The 20,396-nt window shown below is 41.4% G+C and overlaps 1 protein-coding gene across 1 annotated transcript in view; it reads left to right on the forward strand.

Moving 5' to 3' along the window:
* PRPSAP2 (phosphoribosyl pyrophosphate synthetase associated protein 2) overlaps positions 1 to 20,396 on the forward strand; it is a 1,165,642-nt gene that overhangs the window by 874,049 nt on the left and 271,197 nt on the right. The window contains exon 9 of the mRNA XM_044089586.1: positions 17,758 to 17,912. Within this exon, the coding sequence (XP_043945521.1) occupies positions 17,758 to 17,912 (155 nt within the window). The remainder of the gene's footprint in view (positions 1 to 17,757; positions 17,913 to 20,396) is intronic.

The following is a 20,396-nucleotide window of genomic DNA, read 5'->3' on the forward strand; positions in this document are numbered from 1 at the left end:
AAAAGGAAAAAAGAAAAAGCAAATCCCAAGAAGGAAAGACATCCCTGATCAGTATCTGTAAGAAACTAAGGTCCCTCATAAAATCCTCCAAGGCTAACTTCGAAAGAAAAATAGCCAAGGATTCGAAAGATAACCACAAAGCCTTCTTTAGCTATGTCAAGAATCTAAGTGGCAACTCACAGATATGCACTGAGCTAGTGCAAAATAGCACAAAATATACTGACCCCACTGATACTGCCAACATCCTGGCAGATAGATTCAGTGCAAACTTCACCCCCCTCTCACCCCCAAAAGGTCCCACAACAATACCGGAAAAGTGTAGTGTCCCAGAAATCACAGACGCACAGGTGAAAACAGCCCTTTTAAAAGCCAAAAGCACAGCGTCAATGGGGCCAGATGGTGTCCCAGGCTGTGTCTTGCATGAAACTACAGAACGAACTAACCCCCTCCACCTAAACACACTGTTCAACCTCCGCCTCTCCACAGGCCACGTGCCCATATAATGACGCACAGCAATAGTTATTCCGCTCCACAAAGGAGGGGCCACAACTGACCATGGTAACTATCGCCCCATAAGCCTGACTAGCCTGGTCTGCAAGGCTATGGAGCGCATCATCATGGAACTCATTAACAAAGACATTGGGAACCTCAAAACACTTGACCCGACCCAGTTCGGCTTACAGGGCAGGTCATGCCTACTAAACCTGGTTGACTTCTTCGAGGCAGTCACCAAGGCCATAGATGAGAGGAAGGTAGTTCACACAGCCTACCTTGACCTCGCCAAGGCTTTTGACACCATTCCCCACTCGGAAATTATAGAAAAACTCACCAGCCTGAACATAAACCCCTACGTCACGAGATGGGTTACCAACTGGCTTATAGACAGAACTCACATGGTAAGAATAGCGGGCTCCAGGTCTGACTCTAAACCAGTCACAAGTGGTGTCCCACAAGGCTCGTTCCTGGGACCCCTACTGTTCAGCATATACTTCTCAGACGTACAGGCAAACACAGGAGGACTATGGCTAACCAAGTTCGCCGATGACTGCAAACTGGGAGCCATAATTGACTCTCTGGCTGACGGACATTCTCCAAAAGGGCCTTACTGAGACAGACACCTGTTGTCAGTCATGGTCTCAAGCTAAATGCCAAACAAATACATAGTCATCCCATTTGGGGAAAAACAAAACACCCATGAATTACCATATAGGTGGCAGCCCCCTTAATACGGAAGAGGTGGTAAGAGATCTGGGGACCCAAGTAGATAGTAATTTCTCCTTTGACAATCATATTGCCAAAGTAGTTAGGAAATCCTTCTATGTAGCCCATCTGATTACTGAAGGGTATTTAGCCCATCTAATTACTGAAGGGTTCGTATCTAGAAATAGAGGTTATAGTGCCCCTCTACTCGTCACTCATTAGACCCACCATGAAGTACAATGCCCCATTTGGTATGTACCTCACAAGACACTTCCAACAGCTGGAAAGACCACAAAAGTACCTCACCAAGAGAATTACTTGTATCAAACATATGTCCTATGCAGCCCGACTGGAAAAACTCCAGCTGTACTCAGTGGCATATCGCTTACTCAGAGGTGATCTGTGCCTGACTTACAAAGCCATGTCCAACTCAGAATTGATGGACATGCTCCACCTAAAGAAATCCAAGTCACTGTGAGCCACTGGCTCTAGTGAGCTAAACCTCGCCACAACAATAAATAGAACATGCTGGAGGGATAGATTCCTGTCAGAGACTCCCCATGCTTTGGAACAAAATTCAGCCAGGAAATTTCTGAGGATTTTGCACTACTGAGTAGTGATTCTCACAATTCCCTTTACCAGAGTACATATGAAGGAAAAATCAGGGGTGTCAGCAAACAGAATGATCCCAACATCCTGACCTTCTAGATTCCAATGTTGGACTTTGTAAAGAGGGAACTACCTTGATGAAAAGTCCAAATATTCCTGAATCTAGGTCTCCTCTCTAACACTACCTGCAGTCTGTAACAGATGCATCAGGTTTTGCATAGGGAGCTATGGGGATAAAAGTGGAGGATCTATGGATCAAACAAGACGGACCAAAACACACGTCAGAGATATTGACAGTAAAAAAATTCACTCAACTGTCTTATCTAGGTCCCTAGGGCCTCTTAAAGTGATTACAGACAACACCGCAGTCATATGATGTATATTCAAAATACCAGATCTTACCCTCTGTGCAGGCTGGCCATGGTAGCCTGGGAAATTGTGATTCAGCACAGTCTATAGCCCGCCAAGCATCCTACATTTCATCACATCAAAATGTACCAAACCAGCTGAGCAGGACCAGGACAGACCCTCACAAAAGTAACTTGATTTTGGTAGTCTTGCAGGAAATGTTCTAGTTGTAGGGAGCTCCTCAAGAACATCTGTTTGCCTCATTTCAAGACAGGCAACTAAAGAAATTCTGCTCCCTGCTTTTTATCCCATTGGAGGGGGAAGTTCCTGAATTCTTTCCACTTTTCCACTGCTATCCATGGTCATTCTGGAGATTCAGAAAGACTTTTCTAGAATCAGTGTGGTGATCCTCTTCTGGCTTAGACCACAGCGGTTCTCCCTTCCAATGTTATTGGCCAAGGGCAGTTACTACAAGCTTCCTCACAGAATTTGTCTATTCGCAAAGGAACAGGGGTTGTTTGTCCAACCTGAAACAATTACAGCTGACTGCCTGAATGATTTAATTTTCTGATTAGGAACGTTTTTTTTCTGAAGAGGTGCTGCAGGTGTTAGAGATAGAAACCTGCTTGGCAAACCTATATTGATAAGTGGATACAATTTTCTAGTTGGTACAGTACTGCGGACCACTTCCCTCTCTGGAGTTCTTTACCGGTACTGCTTCTGGAATATTTGTGGGTTATCCTCTGGCCTTTTATACTGTTCAAGGTTTACTTCTGAACCATTTCAGCATGTCTGCCCATGGGTCCTTTTCTTTCAACTGGTGTCTCCTTCTTGGGTTCTTAATTGTTTTGGCAAAACTTAATACTGGTTCCTTTTAAACTAGGTCATTAGGGTGATTTGCTGTTTATTAGAAAACAGTGTTATTTATTGCTCTGACAACTGTGAGAATAGTATCGGAGTTGCAAGTTCTTTTGATGGGTCAACCTTATTTGGTATTCCACAAAGTCAGGGCTTCCATGGTAATAAATACTTCATTTATTCCTAAAGTGGTATCAGAATTTACTTTTGAGTCAAGCCATCCATATCATTGACCTCTTTCCAGAGTCTAAAAATGAGAAGATTCTTTATACTCTGGATGTACATAGACAACTTGGGTATTATCTTTCCAGAATTAAATCCTTTAGGAAAGCTGAACAGCTGTTTTTTCTTACCTCCTAATTAAATAAAGTCAATGAGCGTTAAAACTGTCTTCCATGTGGTTGTCTCTTGCTATTACTTTATTCCCACCATACAGATGAGGTAAGGTCTCATTCTACCAGGGCTTTGTTTGCTTCTTTGCCTTTATGGAAGGGGGGGTGGACTCTAGAAGCATTCTAGAGACCCATCACTTGGTCCTTTGTACATACTTTGCAAACCACTGTAAACTAGATTCTTTTTACTGGTCTAGGACAGGCTTTGCTAGGACTATTCTTAGTGGGCTACTGAACCCCTCATCCTTCCTCTGCTGGCTTTCCTAAGCTTTGATATTCTGTCCATAAAGCTGATGCTACTATAGCAGAGATATAGTAAATGAACGTAGTACAGTTGTGTAAGTAAACTTACCAAATAAATCAATGTTACAGTAGCCACATCTTCCTTCCATCCCACTTTTTGTTTTATTGCCGGGGGAGGACATTTGTTTACACCTTTATTTACCTTTTTAGTAGGACTTTAGCCACACACTTTTCTGTTAGCAAGAATGTTCTGTGGGTTTTTGCACCCATACTGCTGATTTTTCTCTCTAAGAAGCTTGTGCCTTCAGCAGTCCGGGCACCTGTGAAAGGCTCTGAAAGGCTGTCTGTAATATCCTAGGCAGGAAGTAACACACAAAGGTAAGGCAGCACTGACTTATTTGAACACGTACAGTTATGGTACATTTACTTAAACAGCTTTTCTTTCTCGGATATTAGACTGAATACCTGCAAAGTAAATACCAAATGTAAGAGGGCCAGTACTGATAACCTGTGGTACCCCACTTGTTACAATATTAGTCAGACTGGACATCAACTTTCATAACCAGGGATCAATCTGTACGATAGTCAGTTTGCAATCCAGTGGATAACATGATTTACATGAAGTTTGTCTACTTTTTTTTTAACTATACTAACATGGGGGATGGGGCAAAAACATTGGCTAGATCATAAGCAGTGCACTGAGTGACCACTGTTCACAGCCTCTGTAACCTTTTCAAAGAAGATTGCTAAGTTCAGGAGACAAGGCATGCCCTTCACAAAACAAACCTGATATGGGTCTCGATCAGTTGTTATCCGTCTGCAGAATTGAATTCTGTTGTGATATACTCCTTAACTTTGCATATGAAGGTGGTAAGATGGCTGGGCCTGTAATTGCCTGAATCTATTGAAGAGTGATCCTTGTGTAGGGGGGCCACAGTGGCTGTTCTTCAGAGATCAGGCACCAAAGCTGTGGATAGGCTGTGGTTAAGCAGGTTCAGGTAGAAGATAAAATGGTACATACATGGATCAGATGAAAATGCAGCCTGATAAAGTTGTCTGGTCACATTGAGGTATTATTTTATTGTTTTACAGGGATTTTTTTTTAACTTGTTCCAGGGCATTTTCAGGGCATTTTCAGGGATACTGGAGGCAATGATGTAGATAGGGGTGGGGTAAAGTTGATCCTGAATTTGTCTGCCAATACACTAGCTGTATCCTTGGGATCAGAATGTGTTTCTAGATGAGCTCATTGCATTGTTTGGCATTATTCCTTAATTTCCTGACATAAGTGAAAACAAGTCTATAGTTTCCTTTCATATCTGTTGAGATTTGAGCTTATACTTTGTTTTACATTTTCTAGTAGTATTCATAAGTTCTTTGCTGGCATGTTACATTGTGGTCCTTGGATAAGGGGATTGGGGATTTCTTACAGCCTTTCATGATTTTCCTCCTTTTGTTGTGCAGTTCATTAATGTAGGAGTTCAGCAAGATATGCATTTTTCTGAACTTAGCTTTATATTTAAAGTGGATGGGTACTGACTACTATGCAGCTGTTTAGATGCTTGTAAAAGTCAGAAGTGAATGAGGCAGCTGTCTCATTTGGGTCCATTTGCAAAGGATTGCTGAGAATTTGGCATAGCTACTTCTACAAGTTAAAGTAGGTTTGAAATTCCTAAGGATGGTCTCATTTGGTAGTGGCATGATACCAGCGATAACCAAACACCAAACTCCTTTACAGGACCAGCACCAACTGGTAAAATACAAAAAGTAAGATATCCAGGTGCCAAACCAAAGTGCAGAAATAAAACTTTTATTTTCAGCTTCACCAGTAAAAGCGTTAAAAGCATACAGTAAATCCAATCCCCCTTCAAGCTTTTCACCCGGGCCTCAGGTATTATCAAAGATTTTTAATTCATTTCTAGGCAGTTCTTTATTATATTATTTCTGCCCTACTTATAGTTGATGATAAAAATCAATTAGTTATAAATATGACACAAATTTAAAAAAAAGGGTTCCTTTTTTTTTATATCTTGTTGTATCTTCTGAACAATGTATATGTAACGTTAATATATTAATAACAATGCCTCTTTTTATTTCTAGTCAGTTTTTTAATTAGAACTGGATTACTACAATATAAGAACAAAGCCTATACAAACTATAAAGATATTAGTATAAGTTCCCTTTTTTATAATATATATTTTGTTATGTAATTCTTCATTCTTTCTATCTTACTTAAAAGTGGACATCTTCGCTTGCCACACGTTATTAACATCTTGGTCAACCCTCTATTAACTGCCTCTAATATGGCCAGGGACCCAAACTGTGTGTTTTTTCTTCGCTATTGACCATTTTTTAATATTATAGTGATAGTTTTATTGTATATTTTATTGTATTATTGACGAAGTGTGGCAAACGAAGATGTCCACTTTTTTAAGTAAGATAGAAAGAATGAAGAAGGTGCAGTCATATACATACTTCTTCCATGTTCTTGGTGCATACAAACATACATTTTGTAAACATTTTATACATATATTTGTTGTCAAAAGTGGTTATATCTTATATGCAAATACTAAAATATGAAGTATTTGTATATTCTTTGTTCTGCATATGCTGAAAAACAATTGAATTTGTTATTGCCATAAGGCGTTACATATACATTGTTCAATATGGTTTTTAAAATGTATGATTTTTAACATGTATTTTTCAAGGATAATTATATAATTACTTAATGTTTAATTTTAGACATGCATTTAATATCAATATGAACAAAAGATGAGTTATGATACAGAAGATACAACAAGAATTAATATTATCAGTTTGTATCAGTATATTTAAATGCAGTGTATTGATTATCAATCAGAATCTGCCTAGAAATGAATTAAATGTCTTGATACTGGTGAAGCTGAAAATAAAAGTTTTATTTCTGCACTTTGGAGTGGCATGATACCAGTAGACCTGGCAAAGAAGACAAATTTGTGGCGAGTTGGAGATGGAAGGGTGAGGTACATGAAAGGCGTAGGCTGATGAACAGATGGAAGATATTAGAGTCTCTAGTGGGTAGTTTTACAGTTTGTTCTAGAGCACTGGCATTAAACTCTAAGAAATGCTGAACATATCCATTTTTAGTGAATTAAATTTGCCAGTTAATGCTTGGGTATACGAAATCCCCTGGCAAGAAGATATTTGGTTTGATATTTAACCCTTCAGTGGTGTTAAAGGAATTTCCGTGATCTCCGGGAGATAGGGTATGTAGCTAGCTGTGAAGTAATAGTTGCATTTAACTGATTTAATCTCCAGGATGACCAGATTAGGACTGAGGGTAATTTGATCAGAAGTTGATAGTATTTCTGACAGCTACAGTTACTACCTTACAGCTATCCAAGGGCCTAAAGGCATGGTAGGTACTAAACGCTGGTGTAGAGGGAGTGCTGTCACTTCATTAAAAGCATGCTTCAGTAACTACAGAAATATGAATGTATTTGAGTTGTAGGAGAGCTTCAAGTTCAGACATCCTTCTATTTAGACTCCTAGCATTGAGTAATGCCACCATATTGTCTACATTTGAATTTGTTTGCTGTGTAGGAATGCTCAGTAGAGGGGCTTTACCTAAAAATGACACTGAAGTTCTGTCTACCATCTCATCCCTTGCAGACACGTAATAGTTTCTGTCAGAATGACACCAACTACTTAGCCAACTGTCAAGCCAGTGTACCAAAACTTTGCCTTCCCAAGGTCATATGTCCGACACAACCTCTGCTAACAAATGTAGGAGTATATAGACAGACGTACGATTGTGGATCCTAAGACATCTTGCCACGTCATACATCTATCGGACTGATTGTTTGATTGTTCGTACCACTGCTTCACTCCATCATTTTTTCAGATAAGTGCCCCATTGGGGAGCTTACTTTTTTGCTTACACTATTTTTGTTCAGATTTGTTAGTTGACAGCTAGGAGAGGGATAAGTGTGAGTGCAGTAGCTAGATTCCATACAAGGACTTGGACACCAAGTGTCTTTTCTCTCTGGGCTCAGAACACAGTCACAGATCGTGCTCCTTTTGTCAGTCATTTGTTCTGAAATCTCTTAAGGCTTTCCTCTCTCAACACATTTCTAGAGACTGAACACCTTAAACACTTGACCCAGTCCAGGATTTTGGAATCTGCTTCCCAGGATGTTCCTCTTCTGCCTAAGAAGCTTAGAGGCCCAGAATAGATTCACAGTCCATGTTTCGGACTCCAATGTACCTGCTGAGTTTGCAGAACCTACAGTATGTTGGGTTACCACTCAGTTGCCCTCTACTGACACCTCGTTCAAGGTTGGTATGGCTCCTGTGGCCTTGCAGGTTGCGAATGCGTCTGATTAAGTATGACTTCATTACTGAGGGCCCTCACTTATTAGTTAGGGAAGAGATTCTCCAGGTACATTAATAGAGGCTAGACAGGGTTCTGAACCACCGCATGTCATGCAGGCGGATGTGACGCCCAAGAAGAAAAAAAACAAAAGGCTAGACGTGTGCCCTGTCCTTCAGCAGCTAGAGGAAAGCGACTGGAAATATTTCTCCCAGGGATTGTTCAAAACTATTATGGGCTTGACCCCCCCCCCCCCTTTGGGTCTCCCCAAGCACAGGCTACTCCTCAGAAATCTACTTTGGCATCTTCTGCTGAAGATGAACAACAATTATTCAGAACATTCTCTAGACTATTCTCAACTGCATTCTCTTGGGCAAATCCGTTTGGATGAAGAGAACTCCATGTCGGCAGATTACCCTATTGAGGAATCTTCCTTTGGGGACAATATGCAGAACATGGTGGAAACATTTTGAATGGCAATCCACTCAGATCTCTGACATACAGAAGAGGTGCTGCAGCTTCTTCAGAATGGACACTCCTACCCCTTCCCCAGTCCCTCCTGTTCTTGAGGCTTTCCAGGATGCTTTCCAGTCCACATCTTCAGCGCCCGACTATCAACCACTGGCTCCTAAAGACTAGACAGGTTTTACAAGGTACTTGATTTCTGTACTTCACTCCTTGATCAAAGTTATGCTGGACCCTGCAACTGCAGATTCAAGGCAACAAATGCAGAATCTACTTTTCCAGGCCCCTCAAAGGCCAACAGCATTAAGTGCAGCTACAAAGCTGTAAATGTTTGTTCTAGGCAACAGGTGCTGGGTCTGTCGTCCAGAGATGCGCATGGCTTCATAGTCAGCTTATTCCTGAGCTTTTCAAATCAAGACTTTGATTCCCCTTTGGACAAAGACGTACTGTTTGGTCCTGAGGCTTACCAGTCTGTTCAAAGCTCTCCAAGACCAAGGTAAGACTATGAAAGACTGCAGGCAGATTCTACTGGCCTCACTTCCTAGATACTGTCAGAACTACCCATCTAAATCTACATACTTCTGAGAGGGAACCCTAGGGCAGCTCGGAAATGCCAAGAAAAACCCATAGGAAACGGTATTCTGACAAATCTCATAGGTAACCTCCATCGGGGAGACCTCTGTTAGGAAATAAAAATGTAACTACCTTTGCAGCACTCAGCACCATAACTCCTCTTTCCAAAAGACTACCTCTCTTCCTAGTCCGGTAGGAAGCTATTACCACAGACAAGAGAGGGCCTGTCCATCCTGAAAGAGTGGTTATGCCATATCCTGGAAAAATATTCCCCCTCTGAATGGCATGCCACATCATCCTCTCAATCAACTATCTCTCTTCACCCCCATCCTTCAGGCCCTCCTGAATCAGGGCACCATCAGACAAGTCCCAAGGACTTCATAGGAAAAAGATTCTACTTCATAATTTTTCTGGTGCCAAGGAAAGGAGGCAGTGGAGACCCGTCCTAGACCTCGCTCTTCTAAGCACTTTTTTGAAGGCACTGACTTTCAAAATGCTCTCTTCGTGTCCCTAGATCTAAAGGATGCTCACTTGCACATTCCCATTTGTCCTTTCTTGGATGAATGGGAATTTTTTTCTTTGATAGAGAATCTTCTCCTGCTGTTAAAGCATTGCAGCCTTACCAAGTGGTTGAAAATTCCTTAGGTTTTTCCTCTAGCTCCTCCTATTTTTGATTTACTATTCTGCCTTTTGGTCTTGCCACAGCACAAAGGTCTAGCTCCAGTGGTGGTGGCATTCTGCCACATCTAGAGATTCAAATTTTCCACTGTCTGGATGACCTGTTGATCCAAGTTCTGTCTTCATGAGTCCTTCACATGTGCACTTCACCCTTCAACTCCTGTCTTGTCTGGGTTTCACAATAAACTACAAACAAAATCCCACATGGTTCCTACGCAGAACATGGTTTTCCTGGGGTGCAGATGAAAAACACAGAAAATCCATGCCTTCCTCCCTCAGGAGAAAGTTCAGTTTGTCCAAATTTTCCTATAACTTTCTTCCACAACACAGTGCTCAGTAAGGGTGATGTTAAGAACTTTGGATTTCATGTCAGCCATTATTCCTATGCTTCCTCTGGTCAGACTTCACTCGAGGAAAATTCAGTGGTATCTCAGGTCTGTATGGTCCCAAAACACACCCTTTGGACATCCTGATTGTCCTCTTCCCTTGGCTCAGTAAGGAGCTACTTGATGGAAGGAAAAGGTCAACCTCAACCAGGGCTTTCCTTCACACACCACCACTTCTTCACGAAGTTCACACAAATGTCTCTGACAGGATGTGGGGGGCATGGACAAGATCTCACAGGGTGCAGGGCAGATGGCAGTTTTTGGTTCCTGAAGAAACATGTCAGTCTAAAGGAAATGACTGTTCTGTAAGCTCTAAAGACCTTTTTCCACCTATGGAAACGCAGAGCACTCCTAGTGTACACGGACAGCACCACTGTCCTGTGGTACATAAATAGGGAGGCACCAAGTGTTACCAGTTGTGCAGCTTAGCATAGGAGGCAAAGAACTTGGCCACCCAGATGGACATCACCCTCACAGCCACTTACATTCCTTCACAGGACAATGCTGTGGCAGACTGCCTAAGCTGCTCCTTGAAGGACCTCCACGAATGGACATTAATAGGCAGGTTTTCCAGGCAATCACCCCTCAGTGAAGCACTCTTTAGACCTCTGTATCACCAAATAAATATCAGCTCAATCAGTTTTGAACCAGGGAGCCTTGTCCCACAGCCTGGAGCGCAGATGGCTTCTCCTTCCAATGGACAGGGAAGTTCCAAAATGCCTTTCCCACACCGCCTTATTTTCCAAAAATTCTTCTGAAGGCATGAAAGAAGTACCCTAGGTATGTCGCCTATGAGTAAAGCATTTCCATCCATGTAAGCAGATGTAGTGGAATCTTACAGAATTATGTTGGTTTTCCTAGCGACTCTTATGTGAGCTGTGTGGATATCAGGATGTGTGAATGGAGGAGGAGTACGTTATCTTGTGTACCCGAGGCAGGGATCTTTTACTGTATGTTATAAGAGGCTTTGGTTAATATTTCCTTTATGGTCTCAGCTTAGGTTATGAGCCTAGTAGTTTGTTGTGATGTGGTGCTGTGGAGGAGTGATGCTTACCAGTAGTGGATTGGAGGTATGATGCTTACCAGTAATGGGTTGATAAGACGTTTGCCTCCTTTTCTTTAATATTTTTAAATCTCTGGCAGGTTGTACTATCAACTGGCAGAAACACTGAACAGAGACAGTAAGCATAAGGCAGTTGTTACACTGCCTCAGAACACCTAAAGCTGCCACAGGTGTGGTGAGAGCAGATTGTTGAGCCATACTGCCAAAAGGTGGCAGACAGGGCTCATCTAAGTATGCAAGAGTTGGAGGGAGACTATTATAGAAGGCCCTGAAGATTTATGGATGAAGTATTTAGGGTGATACTCTAAAGGCAAATTAGACGGTAGCTAATCTTTCAGCACTTAATGGAAAACCAGAATTAGGTCTGCCTAGAATGAGTAGTGATTTGCCTCTTGGCTACAAGTGCCAGGCTTGCCACGGCTGCATGCAGCTAGGAATAAATTATCCCTTGCTGTTTATCAATAGAAGTAAAATAGAAGCACTAATCCAAACTGTTTTCTGAAAGGTAGTATTGTACTAGATGTTGCTGAGGTCAGTACACTTGTTATAGTTGTCTTTTTAGATGACTAGAATAGCACATATGATGTAGCAGCTTGGTGCAACAGAAAGTCAACTGCACAAAGATTCTGAATTTAAACTGATGACATTCTCAAAACAATCAGACCAGTCAGTGAAGTCTGTACACACTGACAAATTGGAGACCTTCAGAAATTAGTGGCCCTCTACTCCTTATCTCATCAGGAGTAAACAGTAGCACTAATCCCAGGATGGCTCCTAAGAAGCAGTTATCAGACCTTCCAGTGATTGATAATTTCAAGGCAGGCTAGGAGATAATATCCTTGTGCTTCTGTCATGAGGAGCAAAGCAGAAGCTCTAATCCCAGGCCAGTTTATGAGAAGCAGTTTGTAGGCTCTCCGATGATTGGTAGCTTCTCAAAATGGACAGTCATCTAAGTCAGAATGACTGACTTGCCTCTTCAGGCTCCCCTCCATCTTGCAAATGTTCTCCCTCTGACTATGCATCTTCCTTTGTGGCAACAGTTTACATCAGGCATGGTTTCGAAAAAGTATTTCAGCATGGAATACACTTAGCAGTGGGAATCCCCCCTCCCCCCGCTAAGTATATATTCCAACTCCGAGATCGCACTACATTGAGGAAAGGGCAAATATTCTGATCTTGACTGCTGCAATCTCAAAAAAAGCATTTCGAGGTCCTGCATTTTCGCACTTTAGAGCATTCGATGTTTAGAACATCCGATGTTCTAATATAGACTCGTACACACATGCCACAGTCATTGTACGGGTGGCGCAGTGGTGCAGCGGTTAATGCTGTTGCCTCAAAGCAATAGGTTCTCTGGTTTGATTCTTGGCTGGGGTGCCTTCTGTGTGGAGTTTGCATGTTCTCCCTGTGTTCGCGTGGGTTTCCTCCGGGTACTCCAGTTAACTCCCACATTCAAAAAACATGCTTCTGGAGCATTTCTCCCCGGGCCTCCGCTGAAAACAGGATCTGTAGAACCTAGTCGGACTTTCCCGGTCAACAAATGTTAAATAAAAAATAAATAAAATAAATTGTACATTGAACCATGTGGCTGTAATTGACTTGAAATGTGCTTCTCTGGACTGTGCACTGTGACCCTACAAGAAGGCCTCTCCCAAGTAAGTAGTTGGTGCCAAAACTGTGGATTAAAACTAGAAGCCAAGAAATGTGTAATCGTATCCTTCTGCAATCATGACTGCCTTTGTAAAGATCACATTGACAGCTCCCCCTGAAAACTGTCTCTTTAGTTAGAAATCTGGAAACCTATCTTGACAGCGAACTGTCCTTTGATCACCATGTTTCCACTATTGTAAGTCCTTTTTCATTGCACAGCTTATATCTAGGAGTATCCATTGATTCATTACATTAATTGAGTATATTGCCTCTCTTGGTGTGTACCAGTCCAAACACTTGGCATGGCTGGAGCGACTACAGTGTTTCCTCGGGGGGGGGGGGGATCAATGGCCTAATTAATAAAAACTATGCAGACCATCTGGAAGCCATGTCTGTCTTGTTTGTATCATACCCATTTCTTAACCAAATAGGGACATTGGACACAGCTGCTTTTTAGGGGTGATTCTGGTTTAGTATCTAAGTGACTGCTCAAGGTCATACAGTAGGCAAATGAAAGCTGAAGGGAATCAAACCCTGTATCACAGGAGCTGCAACTCACAGCCTTGACCCTCTGCATCAGCTGCCAGACAGCATACAGGCAACTGAGAGGCAACCTCTACCTCGCATATAGATCATCAACAGACTCTGGTCTTTCAGACCTACTAGACATTCAGAAGTCCAGTGGTATCAAGCACCCTGTCAAGGGACCTCTGTCTCTTTTTGCAGAATTAGATCATGCTCGAAGGATAGGTATGTATTGCATATAATTCCACTTCTTTGGAACAGGCTTCGCCTCCACCTAGAGTAGAGTACTTTTCTTTTTCTATTAAAATATAACTTAGATGACTGAATGAGTGACTAAAAATTTACCCCTGGTATAGCACTTGTGGCCTTCATAGAAAGGGGGAACATGCAATTAACCAACATGTACCTGAGCAGCCCATCTTTGGGGATTCATATTGCAAAACATAAGGGCTAATTACCATAGGAATGCAGGTCTGGGCTTCTTAAGATCCTCATCCTAGTAAGTGCCTATGAACAGTGATCTAATGTTGAACATAGTACATATTACCTTAACAGAAATGTTCTTGCAGATCACTGTTGCAGTTGTCATCCCTCCCACCAGCCCCCTTCTTTTGGTGTGTTTTTTTTAGTATTGTCAGGATGTGGATGTATATACCCTTTTGATATAGCTAACCTTTAGGTTTGTTTACTAGCATTGCTACTTTCAGAGCGGTTTCTCTCCTTTCCTGGGTAATAAAGTTCTGAATATTTTGGTGCTCTAAATGTCCTTTATATGGAGTTCCCCTCAAGCTCCAGACAGTTACAGCACATGGAAGGTTCCATTTGAAAAGCTGGCCTGTCACTGGGGGTAGTACCCAAATAGCTTTGGCTACTGTGACTATCTGAGAGAAACATCTACTGTTATGGTAAGTTTACCTATGCAATGTACTTTCTCCATGAATATTGTCCAGAATCTGTGATGCTTTCAGTCTAAAGAAATATCCTCTAATCCCTTCCTCCTGAGTGGTCTTTCTAGGCTGCCTAACAAGTACCACTTTGCCGATAGACATTTTTTCCACAAGACAAAACAGTAAGTAAGCAAACGATGCTTTCTGAATCTAGCAAAATAGAAGTCTGTCTCAGCCAGAGATTTTCTGAAAGCCCCAGGGGTTCATGACTTCAGCTGTTCTCATGGTCCCTCATGCCAGGCTCCAGATTAAGAAAATCAATGTTATTTCTGGACATTGTGGACCCTGCACCAGAATTCTCTCAACCAACCAATTCCAACAGTTCCTTGTCTAATTCAAGACCTTTTCAAGTGGGTCAAACAGGTAGTCTTAAATCTGGAAGTCCCATTCATATAACCTTTGCCAGTACAGAGCATTGCGACAGAAGCCTCAGACATTGCATGTGGAGCTTACTCCAAAAATATAAAGGTTCAGAGTACATGGAACACTTTGCACATAAAAACTCACATCAGTATCAAGGAGATGACCCCTAATCACTAGTCTCAGAGGTTTTTACCAGGTAATCTGCATTTAGTGACTGACAATATCACAGTATATGGTGCATAAGCAAGGATATACAAAATCTTCTCATTTGCAGTTTAGCCATGACAGCTTGAGAAGTGACCGTTCAGCACTGTCTGTTTCTACAGTCAACATTCCTTTCTGTCTGAACACAGTGGCAGATCTCTAAGCAGATCCAGGACAAAATCTTGTAGATTTTAAACAGAGGTCTTCATTCAGCAAATCCGTAAGTTTGGAGTCCTTTGGATAGACTTGCATCAATTCAAAATGGGTAACAGCCTGTTGTGCTCCAGAACTCAGTACATAAAAGCACTGGCAACAGATGTCTTCTCAATAACTTGGAAGAGGAACTTTTTGCATGCCTTTCCATCCTTTCCTCGGATTCCAGAAGTGTTTCAAAAGGTAAGATGGGAGTGTCTGAGGATTCTACTGTTGACCCCTTCTTGACCAAGACAGCATTGGTTCTCTTCTCAAGAAATTGGCCAGGGCCTTTTTACAAGACTCTTCTCATGATGGGTTCATTTATTCGAGTCAAGGGGTCTCTGTTTCATCTTAACAGACACTGAAGCTGACAGTATGCATGACTGGATTTTAATTTCAGACACCAGTTCTGTCAGGAAGTGCTGAATTTATTTTTTTATAGAGAGGCTAGAAAATGTAACACCAAGTGGGAAAGGTTTCTGGTGTCAAAATAGAGGATAGGGCCCCAGTAAGCACATCAAGGGCACCCCTGGTCCCTTAGTATCTTTTGTAAGTTGTGTAGGTCTGGCTTTTCCTACATTTTTATCAGGGAACACCTTTGAGCAATGTTTGCTCGTTTCCAACAAGATACTCTAACTCAAACTAGGTCAGATGTTTCTCAAGAGAGTTCTCCACAGTAACCCAACAAGAAAAAGAATAACTCTTACATGAGGCTTGACATGTGCATTAGAAAAGATAATGGTCTCCTTTACAGCCAACTGCTAATTCTTTAAAGGTTTTGACATGGAAAACATCCTTACTAGCACCCTTAACATCAGCTATAAGAGTTTGAGTTAGTCTCTCTTGTGCAGTCCTCCTTTTTTTAGTTTTTCATAAGGATAGAGTAAGCCTTTCAACTGGTCCTTTCATGTTTAAACTGGTTTCTGAATTCCATCTTAATCAGGCTGCTCAGCTACTTGCTTTCTTTACAAACTCTCAGAATAAGTGCAAAGGAATTCCTCATTTCTTAGATGTTTCTAGACAGTTTGGATCCATCTTACAAAAGGCAAAAGACCTAGAAAATTTTACCCATTCTTTGTTTGCTGCAAAGAAAACAGGCCTGCCAATAAGTTAACTTATTTTCAAGTAGATGTCTAGTGCAGTTCTCTCCCATTGCACAAATTATGGCATGCAGCTACTGGGAATTGTTGACTACTCTACAAGAGCAGTAGCTACTTAGGAACGTTCACGCAAGGGTGTAGACTCTAAATCCATCCTTGAAGCACCAGTGTGGTCCTCCAATCACACCTTCTGTAAACAATTACAAATTTGGACATTCAGTCTGAATTGAATTTACTAAAGCTTCCCTTTGTGGCATTGTAAATTTAAAGGAGTACCCTATTCCTCTACCCAGTCTGATCAAACTCTGGGAGTTATCCCAGGTGTTAAGAATACTACAACAGTGATTTAATGAATACAGTACAGTTGTGTATGTAACTTACCATAATAGTGAGTGTTGCAATAGCTGTAATCTCCTTCCAACTCCTCTTAGATTGTCTATTTAAATTTTTGCTGTTTAGCCACGGTGGAGTATTCCTTAACATCTGACATTTCTTTAAAGAAGTTATACTGCTGTTATATTTTTTCTTTCAGGATAAGAAAGCTCCAAAAATGTCTTCAATGTACATGCCTCTTGCACATGCTGGTGCATGCCTAGGATAGATGTACACCTTGATCCTGTAATGGCTTCACTTCTTTTTCAGATGATCCGCCCTTCCTTTGCTCTTTCTGTTTTAATTTATGTTGTCCCTCACTTGAGTTTAACATTTTTTTTTTTTACCTGAGTTGAGCTTTCTGTGGAGTGCACGTGTCTCCATGATTGTTTTTTGACATACTTTAACTCATAATGCATTATTGAAGCTGACTGAAGCCTTCTCTAGTTTATTTCCAGTATGGGCTGTCTCTCTACCATCTGTTTCCTATCCCTCTTTTATTCTCCTTTTTCCTGCTGTATTTCCCTTTGGTTACATAAACTAAGTGGGATATGGAATATGAGTCAATAATTTATGGTATAAAAATATTTTTAAATTATGTGGTGTCAGAGGTTTATATTTAGTGTGAAGTGTACATTTTCTGTGTATTCTGCGTCACGCTTTTATAGCATACAAATGACTGTAATGCATAGACATTTTAGTAAGGCATGTATGCACACTAGTTGTAAGAACACACTGCTTCATAGGTGGTAACATCTAGTTTGTTAGCAGGATCTGTGGTAGATAGCTATAATTTGTTCCAGAAGTACACAAGTCTGTCATTTTATTTAAGGATTTTGGAGTGAGCAGTCCTAGATGTGCCATATTTGAAAAGATTACAAAGAGCTGGTTGGTACACTTTCCCATTTTTCTTGTAGGAATGTGCACTAACTCCTGTTATGTTGGCATAATTCTCATCCCTGAAAGCAGCAGTCTTCTCCAGAGAAAATAGTTCTGGAGTGGGTTAAAATGGGCAGAAGGCCAGAAATGAGATGAATGGTATAAATAGTATTCCTTGTGCCAGATGTGCAGTTGTTTTGACAGCAAGCTGTTGAGCAAGAGAAAATTTGAATCAAATCAATCAGCGTTATATAATTAGTTATGATCAAGGAGATACCCCTTGTGATGAAGTGAACTAAATCTCCATTCCCTACTCTTTTTATTTGAAGAGAGTAACTTAATACTTTCCTCTCCAGGGCACAGTCATTTGCTGAGAGACTGAGATTAGGAATTGCAGTGATTCATGGGGAAGCTCAGGATGCTGAATCTGATATGATTGATGGAAGACACTCTCCACCACCTGCTGTCAAAAATGTAATGGCAGCAATTCATCCAAGTTTGGAGATCCCACGTAAGTCAAGCAACAAGTCGCAAATATTTGTTTTGCCAGATTGCTGGAATGTTTTATGAACTTTAATGAATAACAAATCTGCATTTTTGTATCTGTGTACGTTTCTGTGTATACATATGCGTGTGTTTGTGTGTGTGTGTGCGTGTATATAATATATATATATATTTATATATATATATATATATATATATATATATATACATATATATATATAAATTATAAATAAATATTTGTTTTAAATGTATATATAGGTTCATAGGTAGGTACTAGGCTATCGGCCCAAGGGCCTACGTAAGCCTAGCCAGCAAGGTTCCATAGCTTACGCCACCCAAGAAAGTTATTTTCCTGTGCCACTGTCAAGCAGAGACAGAAGTGATCCCCGGGGTGTATTTCCTATTTCCCATCCACTCATCAAGATTTTTCTTGAGTGCTAATGAAGAACTTTGCTTGACATGGATGGGTAGTGTGTTCAAGAGTATAGGAAGTCTCTGGAACAGGAATCTATCCCTCCAGCGTGTCCTGTTTATTGTGGTGACAAGGTTTAGGTCCCTAGAGTGTGTAGCTTGGAGGGATTGGGATTTCTTTAGATGTAGCATGTCCAACAGCTCTGGGTTTGACATAGCTTTATATGTTAGGCAGAGATCACCTCGGTGTAGGCGATATGCTATGGAATAAATGAGGCGGTCAGTGTAGGGCATTTGTTTGAGGCAAGTAATCCTCTTTGTGAGGTACTTCTGTGGCCTTTCCAGCTGCTGCAGATGTCTTGTGAGGTACATTCCAAAAGGGGTGTTGTACTCTATAATGGGTCTAATGAGTGATGAGTAGAGGAGAACAATGACCTCTTTTTTCCTGGATGAGAACCCTTTCATGATGATATATATATTTGTTTATAGGGTCTATATTATAACAGCGAATGCTTAAAATAGCAAACACTGTACAATCGACCCAAAAACACAAATTTCCGAACAAATGGAGCAACGATTCTAACCCTCCCCCAGGAAAAAATCACTCGTCCGCAAATAAAAAACAAACATAAAATAAAGTGGGGGGGCTATGCCCCCCCCCCTACTTAAATATACCAACTCCAAGATCGCACCTTAGTGGAGGAAACTTCAAAGTCCCGAAAATGGCCCATTGATTTTTTTCCCTGGGGGGAAAAATCTGTTCCGTGTCTTCGGGATTTTGCCGTTTCAACATTTAGCTGTTGATTAAACAGCGTCCGCTATATTAAGCGTCCGCTTACTTAATAGGGAACCATATTTGTATATCTGTCTGTCTTGCTGTATCTGTGTGTGTGTTAAATGCATCTTTGTATGCATTTATATATCTCTGTCTTGCTTTGTGTGTGTGTGTGTGTGTGTGTGTGTGTATATATATATATATATATATATATATATATATATATATATATAGATCCAATTTCTTGAGATCTGAAGATCCTGCCTCAAACTAAATAGTTCTTCAGAACAAACTAAAAAAATCAACTGATCCATTTTCTTCAGATTCAAAGATCCTACCTCAGACTATTCTCCTATATTGGACCCAGTACCTTCGAGTGTTCTCTCACCTTTTTTGGAAAGATGATGATCCAATTTCACCATCCCTTGCCTCATCTTGTTCTTCCAGGAGTTTAACTGAGGAAGATGTGGACAGAATGATGATGAGGTTCCTCTTGGTGCAGATGGGTGTCCTTCAGCTCCTGCCCCCTTGGAAGCTTGTCCATCTGCCACACCACCACTACTTGCTCCTTCTCTGATCTGTCTGATTGCTTCAGAGTCCCTGGATCCGAACCTTCATGGTCCATCTGTCTCGAATCCGAAGCTTTCTCTGAGTGTACTGGCTTAGACATTTTCAGATTTGGATGACTGACTGAGCCGAATCTGCCTTTTTGGGTCAGAGACATTTGAGTCAACTCCAAGGTTTCTGGAGCAGTCTCTACCCCTTTAATCTTTGGCATTGGATAGTTTGGCTCCTACTTCTCCTCAGGGAGATTGCGATAGGGCAAAAGGAGGCAGTTTTCCAGAAGCCTGCCTTCTTGGAGCAGATGTCTTCCCTCTCTCCGGAGTGATCTGCCTTCGAGGTAGTGGAGAACATATTCTCTGCTCTGACAGGACGGGACAGGTCCAACCCTCTCAGATCTCCAAACTGGTTCCCAGATGTCCCTGCGCTTGGAGACTCATCATTCTACATACACCACAGGGGCAGCCAGCCCAAGGTCCTCAGACCACCCAGCAGGGTTTTACAGTGTCTTTTGACACTTCATAGAGACATCCCACTAAGGAAGTCCCTAGGAAAAGGAAGTGCGAAAGGAGGGTCTTAAACTCTCAGCAAGAGTCTGTCACTGAGGATACTGATTTCAGTGAGGGAGAAGGGTCCCTACAATCACCTCTGGAAGCTGTCTCATTTGGAGACATCCTTGAGATCCCTAAGAAGAGAGGTGGTTGGTCCTCCAGCAACCCTTCTGAGAAATCAGTATTTCTGGAG

This window comes from Protopterus annectens, chromosome 12.part0 (assembly GCF_019279795.1).
Source record: "Protopterus annectens isolate FY-2018-M chromosome 12.part0, PAN1.0, whole genome shotgun sequence".
Taxonomy (NCBI): domain Eukaryota; kingdom Metazoa; phylum Chordata; order Ceratodontiformes; family Protopteridae; genus Protopterus; species Protopterus annectens.